We start from the raw sequence: 13965 nt of genomic DNA on the forward strand, positions 1-13965 counted from the left end.
ACATACCTTCTGATTCAGTAAGCAAGATAATATTTTACCATAATATTTCAAGCATAGGACTGTATTAGCAGAAGTATGCTCCATTACTATTGCATTCACTAACTATGGTAATGCCAGAAGAGTTACTCCATAGTTAGCACAAGTGTCAAACCCAAAGAACAAAAAACATTGTTTCCTTTGTGTCATCTTAGGTGTTACACTGCCTTCAAAAGCAGAAGACAACAATCTATTACACCTTTTGTCAATTACATTTTTTGTACATTCATAATATTAGAATCATTCAACTTCTAATAATAGTAGTGGGTCTTAGTTTCCTACTTCACTCAGGAACAAAACTAGCAACTGCTACTCAACATAATACCTGTAACAATAATATTTTCATGCACTAATTGCTTTAAGAAGAGAAAAGGTTTTATTGTCAGCTTATATTTGGTAAGCTTTAGTAGCCAACAACCCCCTGAAGAAAATCTACAGAAGTATCTTCAGTGCTTTTAAGAAAATCTGTAACTAAGATTTCCACATCAGGTTACAACCAACCAACCACTAAACACCCAGCAGAAAACACATGCCAATCTTGTCTGAACAGCATTATTTTAGATCACATTAAGCTACCTATGCAAATGCACTAAAAATTCAAGTAATTGTCACAGAGCTAGTATAGAATATTTTGGTGCTGATGAAGGTATATTATATAAAAAAATCTAAAAAAAGATAATTGCAGACAATTATTTAGCAGCCCTCACTAAGAATCAAAAAAGCATATTAAGTAAACCATGGAGCCAGAATTCCAATGTATTCCAACCAGTCCAACCACAATAACTTAAAAGAATGGCAATTGTTACCAGCAAAGATCACTATGCTGAAGTCTCTTGTTAAGTCTACCAAATATATCTGTTCCCAAAATGAAAAGCCTTTTATAAAACTATGTATATTCTCTTAATCGCCATAATTTCAAATACCACTTCAACATCAAGAACAGCTGACTGTCAAACAGTATTAAAGATACAAAAGAGATCTATTCACCAGTTGTCCAACCTTTAAGGATCCCATTAACACCAAGAACATAAGATCCAGATATCACATACGTAGAGAAACCTTTTGGTTGTGAGTTAACAAATGAAAGCCTTGGTACTTTACCAGGAAGGCAAAATGAGACTGAAGTAATTCAATAGTTATCACTTCTCCTACCTCTACTTATATATAACCCCTTACTCACCTGAAGCATAGCTTCTTTCTGTGGTACAGAGAATACTCTCTCCTCACAGGAAGATGGTTTTTGAGTGGGTGGAAGATCAATCCTATATTAAAATAGAACAAAGTATGACATACCATGTTTGTGAAGTCCAGTTGAAGGGTCATGTATGTTTCTCCAGCTGCAAAGTCATCCAATGCTTACTTTCAAGAACACCCATTTCGGTCAGCAATAACCCAACTGTGGAACATTGTAATAACCCATCCACCACTGGAAATAATTCAACCAAGCACTTTTTGTAGGAGAGAACTGCCTTCCCACCCTCCATCTAAGTAGGATAGGGACTGCTGTAAGTGATAGGTAACTATCATCATTTTTATGTTATGAAATAGAGCTTGAGGAACGTTTACCCATACAAGTTTTCTTCAAAAAGCCTTACTAACAATTACATCCAAGACTTCTGTTACGAGCTCAGTGAAAGCAAACGGCTATAGAATACAAATGTGTAAATCTCTTCATATAAATATGCTTCAGCTACAGAATTTGAGAAACCAACATGAAAACAGTATTACTTCTAATAATGTTAGAAATTACTTAGTTCTAAGAAAAACACCTGACTTATTTTCCTAACTCAAGACATTCAAGTGCTGTAAGTTACTTTATGCTGAATGCTTTATTTTATTCAACTCTTCATTAAGCATTCAGGGAGATGACAGACATTTTCATTTCTTATTCCGTTTAAGTGTTAATTGTATATAGCATATACGAAGGGACTTTTATTTACAAATATTCTAAGCCACTGTCACTTTTTATGCATGCTTTATGCACTCTCCAAACAGGGTCTAGACATCAGCTACATTAACTGACAAAATCTGTTTAGACTGTTTGCTTGTTTCTGTTTGACCATATCAGAAGCTTAAAACTCAAGTGCACGTCAGCATCAGAAACTTGAACAGCCAACCAACACGCCAGAAAGCACATTAAGTCACTTGTTTCTAACCATGCAAGTCAGAGTGCTTGCTTCATTTCACACACATAGCAGGATAAATCCTACTGGACCTTTACTTCTGCAAAGCATGGCTAGTTTACTTTGATATTAAACCTACGGTTATGATAAACTAGTACCGGCAAAGTCAAGATAGGCCTCTCCCCATCCTCCTGTTTCAACTACAAGCAATTACAACAAAAAGCATAAAGCTAAAATCAACATATTAAGAATATATACCACCTCTGAACCCAGTCTTAACTTCTTCATTTATTTTTCAGAAATGCAAGTGATATCACATTTGACTACCTTGAAAATACAGCCCTGAAATTATGATAGCTATACAGTTTTTAAGGCAACTCAGTCATGTAAATTCCAATAAAACTATATTCTGTAAGTTGTTTTCAAATATAAAAAAATCCAATGCATACTTACACTTTGTCAAGATAAGATGGCCTTTTTTTCCTTGGGGTCAGCAGCACTGTCACAAAGATGGTAATGATAAAAAGAGCAAGGACTGCTCCAATCACAGCCCCTGCTACAGCAACAGAAGATGTCTGCTTATATGGCACATCTGCAATGTGATAGCACAGATTACACCTTTATGAAGTTCATGCACTTTCTATGCTCAAGTAAGCTATTTCACTGTCGCTCTGAGATGTGTCTCTTCCTTCCATCACCGAACAACAAAGCCTCTTCTTGCGCTAGCATTTGTAATCTTGGCTCCAGCCATCCATTTAAAAAATTGGTTAAATTAAGGGAGCTCATAAATCATTAATATCAATTCAAACATTTCATTGGATTCCATTGGCTACATTTAATGATTTTTAACTGCATGCTCTAATTTTTGTTTTCAAGGCAAAATGAAGTTACAGAACACACACTTTGCACTTACGTGAACGAACAAAGTGTTAGTTCAAAAAAGCTAGAAAACCATGGCTTTTTCAAAAGAGCTAGGAAACTATGGCTTTACCTGCAACCTGTCTTTAAAGTCACTTAACTCTGCACAAAGGAAAAAAATGAATCAAGGAAAGATATGCTATGAGGAGCAATGAACACAGAACTTACTAATACGTGGCTCGCTTAAAGCAACTCTTAAGACTACCTATCATCTCTAGCACTTAGCACTTAAAGCTATTGAGAAACATTCCTTTTGAAGTTAACTTTAACAAAGAATAAAAACTGTTTTGTGAAAGATGCATTTTTCATTTGAGCTCACTGGTGTCAAATCCTACATTTAACAACTCCCATATTGGATTAACACACTCGTCAGTCTTCAAAGATCACCCATCTCACTATGCTAGGAACCTAGTAAGTTTTAAATCTTTTATAAGGCTAAGCATGAAACCTGCTAGCACACTTTAATTCAGTATTTGTCTGTTTCAAACTTGCACCAGGCTTATCAAGAAGTTGCACAACAGGAGTAATTCACATCAGCTTCACCAAGACTGTTACCTGTGAAATGCAGGTAACAAACAAAAATAAGTGTTCTGGTGTATACTGGTGTATATTCATTATTGTGTCAGAAAGCTAACAGCACTAGAGTTTGAAGTTAACACAGCTCTACGCTTGTAACATATTTTTAAACACAGCATACTTTAGTTATGTCCCCTCAGAAATAATCATACTGTTTCTCTGAACACTGCATACCCCTCCTCCGTTTAGTCTCTTACCACAAGAAATTTTAGGAGCCTTTCAGCTATATATCCTACTCTAGCGTCCAGAAACAAAGCAACTATCTAAGCTGTTTTATTAATTACTCTTACTTCAAATACCTGTTCCGACTGTAAACTGGACTAATTTTTTTTCCATCCCTCACTTTTTAAAGAGTACCTCATCCCCAATCTGAAAAAGGGATTCCTGCCCTCTTCTAGTATATGAAAGATATGAAAGACCCTGTAGCAATACTCCCCTGAAATCACTCACATGTTCAAGTAGCAGGAAAAATCTGTATTGAACAGCTTTTTTTTTTTAATAGCTTCGTTAATTTATGACTTGATCCCTTAGTTTTAACCAACTTGTTCCAGAAGGCCAGTATCATATACCATTTTAGGTGACAACTATTTTGTTTTTACCATTCATCTTTCCTGATACGAACTTGACTTGTTAACTCGCCCATCAGATACCAGTCTATACACAGAAGAACCCTAATTCCACTCTTCTCATGAGGAATAGGCATGTCAAATAGTTAACAGGGCACTTAACTACTGTATTTTAATTGGCTTTTAACTGGCTTAGGTTTAGTTTACATTGGGTTCCATCTTACTTAGGTAAGAAAGCTGCTGGTAACTAATACACAGCACTAGGTCCAGAATTCATAAAGATGCTGCTTTCATCTTTCAATTGAAGTTGCCAGCAGAGGTACGTGCCTGCTTACAGGAACTGTAAGTGCAATTATCAGGGTGCTCACTTAAATTGCTTTTTGAATTGCTCTGGCAAAGAAGTAGCACACAGATTTTCACTCTAACCAGATGAAGAATCAGAAACCCAGAGTACTGTGCTAAGCTTAACAAGCTAAAGAGTACCTAAGCTGTATGGTGCAAGCAACATAGCTATTTAATGACCAATTGGTTGTAAGTAGATGAAAATTGATTCATTAAATATATACAGTTCAAGCAGAACTACAGCAGCTGAGAACAGGGGATTTTTTTTTTAATATTTTGAATTCTAGATAGTGTATCCTTCATGCTTAAACTGCATTTGTTTGGATAGCAACTACTGCTGTTCACAATTCCTAAAGTTCATACACTTACATCATTTCTAAAGCCACTCATTTTATAAGGTAAGGATCTTCAGGAAGAGATGTTCAGAAGACCCTTTTAACAGCTTCATTACTGCAGCTCCTTCTAGCCATTTTCTTATACTTGTTTACCTTCACTTTTAATGGTGTCTGTCAAACTTCAGTTTTTAACACTGCCTACATTTGAGAATGTAACAAATTTTTATTCACACAAGAGCCATTTGTACTTACAATCAATTTTTTTTTTTACAGCAGACATAACAATGTACAAAACGTTGCAACACTTGTAAGCCCTATATCTATTATCAGCTTCAACTCAAACACTTCAACTTCTTAACCCATTGGAATTAAATATACGTATTTCTTAAACAGCAAAAACAAAAAACAAAAACAAACTCCGCAGAGACAAGCAAGATATCCCATGTGGATAACAGGTTTATGGTTTTGTTTGTTTCCAAGTAACACCATCTTTTAAAGATGATATATCAAGTATTTTTATTTGAAGAGAGGTATAATCTCTTTATTCCAGAAAGAATTTGGATCATGGATCAGAACCTTCAGCTAGAAACTTCACTCCTTTCCTAAAGTTTGCTCTCAAGCTACTGATACACACTATCATTTACTATTGTTTTTGAGACTTCGGTTAATTATGTATCAGTAATCCATTAATCAAAATGTGAACTTAAGTTCTTTAGGGAAGTTACTTTCCATTTGAATTTCAAATAAAGCTGTTGTTTTAATCTTTTCTGAAGACATGCAGTCATATGCAATCACAGTGTATTGTCTACAACACTTAATACAACTACTTTTGTCAAGCTCTAAATGCTGTAAGCTACTGAAAATCACAAGGATAGAAGAAACTCCAGCAAGATCCAGCAAGAAATTCCACTCATGAAGCAGTCAAATATGCAGCCCATTTCATTTTGAATGTAGTGAAGGTTTTGCCCTTCTCAGGTTCCAAATCTCTATAGCCAGATCAGTTTCTTCTCTTCATGCTAAGCATTTGAAGATAACACTTGAACACCATTCTTTTTAATTCTGAGTTTATCATTTTTCTACAATTCATCTAATCCTATTTCAGCCCAATTTCTCTTTGTAGTCAGACTTAGTTTGGTGCAACCACTCAAGACAAAGTAGAACTACTTCAGATGTCAAATGAGATGTCCTACATACAATGTAATTTTAAAGAACAAGCACATTGTTAAAACACTGAATTATTTGCAGGCAAAACAAATCCACTGCTGTACAGAGACTGCACAGTTTACCTAAACTGCTGTTTCTTGAATTCCGTAGTTGCATCATTGCATAGTAGGTTTTCAGTACATGAAGCAGCAATGCACACATCCACTTCCCTATTAATAATCTCAAGTTCCAGTTACCCTCTTCAAAGCAAGCCATGTAACTTATGCAGAAGTAGGGTAGAACGTCTGTTTTGACTTCTAGTCGTAAAAACTCAAGCACGTGTTTTGACACTTTTTAGCACACTTCATGTTTAATGGCATCCTGGAAAATGTTTAAGTTGGCTTTTGCCTTCAGCTTAGAAATTCATTGGAGTTTTCTTACTAGTTATGTCCAGTTCTCCAGCTTTCAAATTCAATGTTGCGATCCCTATAACACCTCAGAAAGCGGTCTTAAATTTTACTCTGTACTTGCAAGAAGGAGTCTTAAGTTCACTAATGACTTGACATCCTGACAAGTACAGGCCTAACAAAATACCATACTGTATATGTACACACAAGCTTTTAGAAATCAATGACTAAAAAAATAAATTTCTTATTCAAAGACAAGCCTTTTACTGGTTTATACTTACTCCTCAAAATCTTGCTCATAGATAAGTTACTTTCAGTGCAATGACTTCTTAAACACAGTTACAAGAAGGCTCATTAAAATGCTAAGAGGTATTCATTTTTGTGCAGAAAAACTAAGAATAAAGCTTTGATTCCACTGTAACTCATTTTAACTGGTACAGGATTTGCTATATAGAAGCATTAAGTTTACCATAGATAGTATCTAGATGTGGCTATTTGATTTACTAGATCTGAAAAGTACATGTCCCAAAATACCCGATCACTATCTTATGTGAACTTTTTTTTTTGAATCAGAGACCCAAGGCAATCACTTTTTATTCTTAAACAATTTTGAGTGTTAAGTTTAATTTAGCTTTTTCTTTAACCTCTGACATAAACCAATATAAGCACTCTGCATTAAAAGTCAATCTTAAACAGTAGTACAGCATTGGGAAAATAAGCAGCTCAAATACATTTTCCCCAGATTGAATATTTGCATGTCAAGTCACAATATAAAAACCTTCAAAAAAAATCAGTTTCAAAAAGTTTATTCCTCCTCATGTTTAAGTATAAACAATCTGAAAGTGATCAGCCAATGAAATGAGTTGTAGATACAAGTTTAGTTTTCAGTGGTTACTACACATACCACTCCCTCCGGGATATTACCGAGCCATCTATGTGAGAAACAAAGTCTTCTTCATTGTCATCATAACATTCACCACCCATATATTTCATCCCCAATGTTCCACCTTCATAGTAATCCATTGGTCTTTCATAACGTTCCTGGTACCTGTTAATATTGTCTAGATTGTTCCACTCTGGTTTTTCAGGGTCTTCTAAATAATCTTTAGATATTAAGCTGTTCATTGGATGCTTTATTTCCTTTTTTATACTGTCAGGGTAAGAATCCACATCATCTGACTGAAGAACATCTATTTGAGACTCTTTCTGCATATCTGATGGTGGAATGTAGTTCTTAGCAAAGTAGTCACCACGGAACGTCCGTCTTCTCCTATAGCAGATAATTCCAACCAGAACACTGACAAGTATGAGGAAGAGGGCCCCACCCACCGCACTACCGATGACAGTACCCCAAGTGTCTTCCTGCATTGCTGGCAAGGATGATGTTGGAAAATCTATTATTCTAGGTTCTGTTGCTAAACCTGTGATGCCATCAGTCGAAGGATGCCAGGGAACCGTGGGCAGTCGAGTGGTAGTAGTAGGAGGATCTAATGAAAAGAGCAAAGAGGTAGACAAGACACAGAAAAGGCACAGAATGTCAATGCAAGCTAAATCAGTTAAGGGTTTATAAGAAAGCAAAGTTGATGGGTACGTCCTACAAGAATAGTTTTTCATTCTCAAGTTCACATTACTACAGAAAATGTATTACACTTTGTACAGGCTTTGGACCAGCTTCAGTATATTGTTTTTAGTTATGTTGCAACAGCATAGGAAAGTTCCTTGATGAATTTCAAAAAAGGTCATGTATAAGTAGTCATCTGGCCCTCCTCAAAGTAAGCAGATGCCACTTTTCTGATTATGTATGTTCACCATCCATAGTTCATGTTTAGCTCCATCATGGAGAAATGCTGTCTATTAAATAAAACCCAAGCAGACTCCTACCTTTCCAGACAGCAATTTGGAATACCGGATCAAATTGATTGATTATGCCATAGAGTAAATTACTCCACAAACTCCTCCTTCAGAAATTGTTTAGGACACTGAGTATTATAAGAATGAAAAACTATGTGTTGTGTGCTCAGTCAGCAGGACATGAACGACTGATTTTAAGCTATTCTCTCCAAAAACCATGTTGCATTAATACATCTTATTCAGCCTCACCTTAGGTTTAGTGAATGAAGCATAATTAAAAATACAATGTATTAGTTTCAGTTTCAAAATAACGCTATCACTAAGCAAGGAGCTTTCAGGGTTTAAAATTAAGAATGGAACATTTGAGTAAAAATGGTATCTTGCATTCCCCTAAAGGCAATTTGATCCCTCATGCACAAAGGAAATTCCATATTACTTCCATAAAACAGAATATCAATTGATTTCATGTCAGATTATGCAAGTAAGCAAGAGATTGCCAGATACCGAGCTTCTTCACTACTCAGCTTTCTCCTTTGTTCTTTAGATCTACTGGAGAAGATGCGTGCATCTGTATTGAAGACAAAGTTGCAAGTGATGGGCTGATGACAGATGCTTCCTGAGATTATCCCAATCAACTTCAGTGTGATATGCAACACAAGTTTCTACCTCAGTGCTGCACTGACTACAAAGATCTTTGCTTCGCCCAATGCAAGGTAGTTATTAAATCAGTGAATCAGCATACTTTAAACATGTTATTATAGTTTGAATCTTTTAGAGAGAATATTACAGACAGCCAGGTAGATCACTAAGTTGTGTTATTATTTAAATGCCTATAAGCAAGATTCATTGAAGTACTACTATCATATTAGAGAGTAGAGAGGCACCCTGAATTTACCACCACAGAATAAAACAGGTCAAACTGGAGATTTGTTAGGCTTCCAGTTATGTGACAAATCTTAAGCTGAAAAAATCCATAGATATTATTTGTAATCTTACTATTCAGAGATGGTCATACAGTTCTCTCAAACTAGACAGAATTGCCACATTTGTCATCACTGCAAATCATACTTCGGACTGCAAAACTCATTTGAATTTAACATTTTAAGCTTGACAGAAGTTTTATACAGGTTTTCAAAGCACAAAATTTTATTACCTGATTATGTAAAAGAAGTGGTGATTTGTTAGGGAGGTATACATAAATGAAATTAATTTGACAGAAGACAGGAAACTGAACAAGGAAGATGCGCTACCAAAATGAACAAGAGGAATTCAGATTATGATTTTAGTAAAAATGGATTTAAAGTGCATTTCATAATTTAAACAAAGAAGTAGAGATTAAGAAATCCAAATTTACCAGGGTTCCCATGTCCTATAAATCCAAAGGTCAAGAAGTTATTCAAGCCTCTCTTCCTTGAAAATGTACTTGCTTTAGATACAAGATTTGTTAGCTTAGCATACAATTTCAGGCAGCACCACCGACATTTATTTCCAGGATATAGATGTACACACAGATATATATATATACACACACGCACGCGCTTTTAACTGGCTTTGTATTTCTTCATCTACCTCTCTTTGGTACCAAGGTTTTATGTCTTACCCTCCACATTCTCAGCATAAAATACACATTCACAATTAGGTAGCAATATCACCTTGCAAAGTTCAATTGCCACATGTGAAACAACAGCAGCAATTACACTTATTATAAATATCAGTTTAAGAAAGCCTTTCCTTTAAAATATAGTTCATCTACTAGTTGTCAGGTTGGCCAACTGTATCATCTACAAACACTAATTAGCATATTGATCTTCAACTCACTACATATATACAATAAATTCAGCATTTATTTATATGCATTCCTAAAGTATATAATCATTAATACCTCTGTCATCTGTGTCAATCTTTTATTGTTGGAGAATGACAATATTAAAACCAGCTCTCCTTGTTTATAAAGCTAATCAAAAGAACAGGTGAAGTTACCTGCTTATTTCAACCTGAGCTTTCTGAGGGAAAATTAAATCCCCCCCCCGCCCCCTGACTCCCCCCTCACTTCCTGCACTAGGGAAGTTTCCCAAATAGAAAATGCAATGAACCTTGCTATTCCTTTTCCCTACATCTACTCCATAACATAAGCAAAACATGTCTGAAATGCTATCTCCAAATAAAGACAATTCCCCTGTGTTAAAAAAATAGCCGAAACGGACCATGTCCTCTGAAAGCAGCCAATCAGCTGTTTTCATTATAGTAACATTTCAGGTCATCACCAGTATTTGTTTCTTAGCTTTCTTAATGTTTTCTACAAGAAGTCAGAATGTAGAATGCACCATTTTGACTTGAAGTTAATTGTTTTAGATAGCAATTTGTTTGAAAGCATCATTCCCTACCCATTTTTCCCCTTAACCTCTTAACTTATGACATAATGTTTAATATTATCTTATCTCTTTCACTGATGTAAGCTTCTGTTATTGTGCAAACCATAACAACATACCAAATTAAACACGCAGGCCAGGCAGCTGAAAGCAGAAATTCTGAAAAAAGTTATCTTTAGGTTAAGCATGTCTTGATTTCTGATTGTCTCTTACTGTGGGGCCCTGTTCATATCCCTGAGATAAGCATGCTGTACTAATAAGGATAAGTGAAGCAGCACAGAAATATTCTTCTACGATTATATAGCTACTATCCTCATTAAAATAAAATAGGAGTCATAACTGATTAAACTAGAAGAACACAAAAGCTTTTCTGCTATGGTAGAATAAATCCACCCATTCCCTTGGCACATAAACCAAAGCTGTTTGTCTTTTCATTTCAAAGCCTTTGTTCATTTTCTACTATGGAAAGTGAGATTTTGAGATTTGTTCTTTACATCAAGTGAAGCTCTGGTAGCTTTGCAAAAACATATACTGGTACAGTATACTTAGTTTCTACTCTATTACTTCTTTCCCCCAGATATTTCCTATGACAATCAGTACCAGCTTTCAACAGTAGTTTTACTCTACTTCCGTCACATAATTTCACTCCTCCCTTCAGTGAAGGTTCCTGATACAGTTTTCCCAGCTCTTGAAGTACAAGCAACTTACCCTAGGCAGATTAAATCCACAATTAAGTTTAGTAGAAATATCCAACTGTATGGTTCATCTCATATCCCCGTTGAGATCTGCCCTTCTCAATCTCCCTGCAATATTTCCTTGTTCAAATGTTCAGGACCTATCCTCTCTTCCCCAGAAGTTCAAAGCCGGTATAAGTTAAGCCTCAAAAGACATATGAGAAAGTAAATGGATGGGCCTTCTTTAGAAAGAGACAGAAAACCATCTTCAACAATTTCAGTTAAGCCCTATCTCAGTATCAACAAGCATACCACTGTAAAAATCAGCTACAGAACACAGTATCTTTCGACTGCAAACCAGTTCATATGTTGTCCTATCTGAAGCCCTTCAGGAGTACAGTGACCAACTGTATAATAAGGATAAGGTAAAATTAAATTCAATACTGGCAGACATACCTTTCAGCTAAAAGTTGTCACTTAGGCATCACTGAAAACATGTTTTCAAGTGGAACGTAATTTGGCCTAATTGTGTATTAACAGTAACAGTCATAGGCTGCATAGTTTCAAATAGCGCAATAAAGTCTAGCTCTCCTTGTTAGAAAGAGACCCTACACAATTCAAGACCCCACATTTCCACTCGCACACCCCTTTCTTAGCCTTGCACAAGAGGATGACTTGGTCTCAACTAAATTGCAAGTCAGTTGTCTTGCACATACCTACTGCTCTGCAGTTCTAATTCTAGAAGTGAGACTGTGCGCCTGTACATGTATTACATGCATGTTTGACGAGAATTATCCTTAGCTGTTCCTTCACCCACTGTTATTGCTAAATTTCCCTTACATGTTAAGTACCTAAACATTAGAGTACCTGACAGCTCTGTGTAGCCGGGCATCATAGAAAAAGCCCCTTCTCTGAACTGTCGAAAAGCTTACCATTCAACAGCCTTACTAGAGCAGGGGAAGTAGCCTTCCTATGAAATATTTCTATTTTCTGAATGTCTGAGAATGTTTTTCAAAGTTAGCACTGTTTCTCCAACCATTGTGACTCCAGAGATCAGGTAGTGGGTAATGACAATGTAACCCTCTCCCTAGTCCTGTATACACAGCTCTACATCAGATTAAGGATTCAAGATTTCCCTTGGATTATCTTCAGTTTGTTTCCCCTTCCCAACTTGGAAAGGATAGATACAAAGATGATGTGAGACTGGCCTCAAAACAAGTGACCATTTCTTTAATCAGACTCAATCATTCATTCTTCAAGGTTGAACATACTTTGGCAGTTTCAACCTTGGGTTTCCACAGAAAATGGAACATTTTGCCTTTTTTATGGTACACAGGAAAAGCCTGCCATCATGAACATTACCTGAATACCCCTTTCAGGTTGGAGGTTAAAACCTGTCTGGATGCCTACCTGTGCAACCTGGCCTTTGGCAGAGGAGTTGTACCCAATGATCTCTGTGAATCTGTGATATTCAGAAACAATGTTCCAAGTCTGAAGTCTGTTATATCAGATAGCATAAAAGCTCAGTTAGAAGAGAGGTTCGAGATATTCTATGTAAGAGAACAAAAAAGCTCATGATTTCCAGTTAACAATGCATTTCATTTCTGCCTGACAAATTAGGAGCAACGAATTCACTAGCCTTCATCCCACTTTAGTAGGATTAGGCGGGATCAGTCCCACATCTTCAAGCAGCACCAGTGACTGCCTTTGTCTCTACCTGCTCTGGTGGTGTTGGTCATCTACCTGCTGTTGTGAGCACATAGCTCTAAATGAGTTGGTAAATTCTTCCCACTTTTATTTGAAATATATTTATTTTTACAGAATACAAGAATATTTGTACTCACAACACTCCCTGAAAGAAGGTCTATACAGGAAGAAAAAGCAAAAACAATGAACAAGCTCTGTTATGTTAATCCTTACAATATCCATCTTACAAGAAGGCAGCTCTGAATTTACAAGTCAGATCATCTTACAACTGCTAGGATTGCTGGCTAACAAAGTCTGGCTTTACTTTCAAAAAAAACTGTCATCTTCTCTGCCTTCAGAAAAGACTAAGGAAGCGAATATGCTCCTATATCAATGCAAGTCTCACAGGTCACTTCTCTCTTTCCCAGGTGGAGAAAAACGAGGCCACAGCAGCAAAAGTGAGGCAGCAGAGAGCCAGGAAAATGTAAGATTTGATTCCTTGTGTAAACCACTGAGCAAATCTGTATTACACGGTTTGTCTGCTTGGCAAATCCAGCTGACAGCTAGTTTTGGAAAACTAACTTTTGGAATAAATCGGGAACTTCAACACTTGATCACCTCTGAATCCCGAGAGGCATTATTACTTCATGTACTTGTTCAGAAAGAGTAAGTTTACATCACCAAAACAATATACTAAGATATCTGTGCCTCTAAACAGTTATTAAAACACCTGTAGCTTTAAGTAACATTTCACTATTTCCCTATCCATCTAAAGACTTACTACTAACTTGAACTAAAACCTGGTCAACCATTTAATCCCTGTTAACTACTGTTATAGCTACCCATTTGACTTAGAGTATTAAGATAGTTAAGATAAAGGTCAAAAGGAAAACAGTATTTTATAATACCTTTTTGGTCTCAACACGCATTAGCATTATA

General features: G+C 36.1%; 1 protein-coding gene across 5 annotated transcripts in view; it reads right to left on the reverse strand.

The window, feature by feature from the left end:
• NECTIN3 (nectin cell adhesion molecule 3) overlaps window positions 1-13965 on the reverse strand; it is a 68943-nt gene that overhangs the window by 13343 nt on the left and 41635 nt on the right. For 2 of the 5 annotated variants that reach the window (XM_040568912.1, XM_040568931.1), the window contains exons 6-7: window positions 2613-2751; window positions 1217-1298 (exon numbers count right to left, since the gene is read on the reverse strand). In XM_040568912.1, the coding sequence (XP_040424846.1) occupies window positions 1217-1298; window positions 2613-2751 (221 nt within the window). Of the gene's footprint in view, window positions 1-1216; window positions 1299-2612; window positions 2752-7036; window positions 7934-13965 lie in introns of those variants that run through there. The other 3 variants (XM_040568940.1, XM_040568904.1, XM_040568922.1) reach the window with 3 other exon arrangements.

Source organism: Cygnus olor, chromosome 1 (assembly GCF_009769625.2).
Source record: "Cygnus olor isolate bCygOlo1 chromosome 1, bCygOlo1.pri.v2, whole genome shotgun sequence".
NCBI lineage: Eukaryota > Metazoa > Chordata > Aves > Anseriformes > Anatidae > Cygnus > Cygnus olor.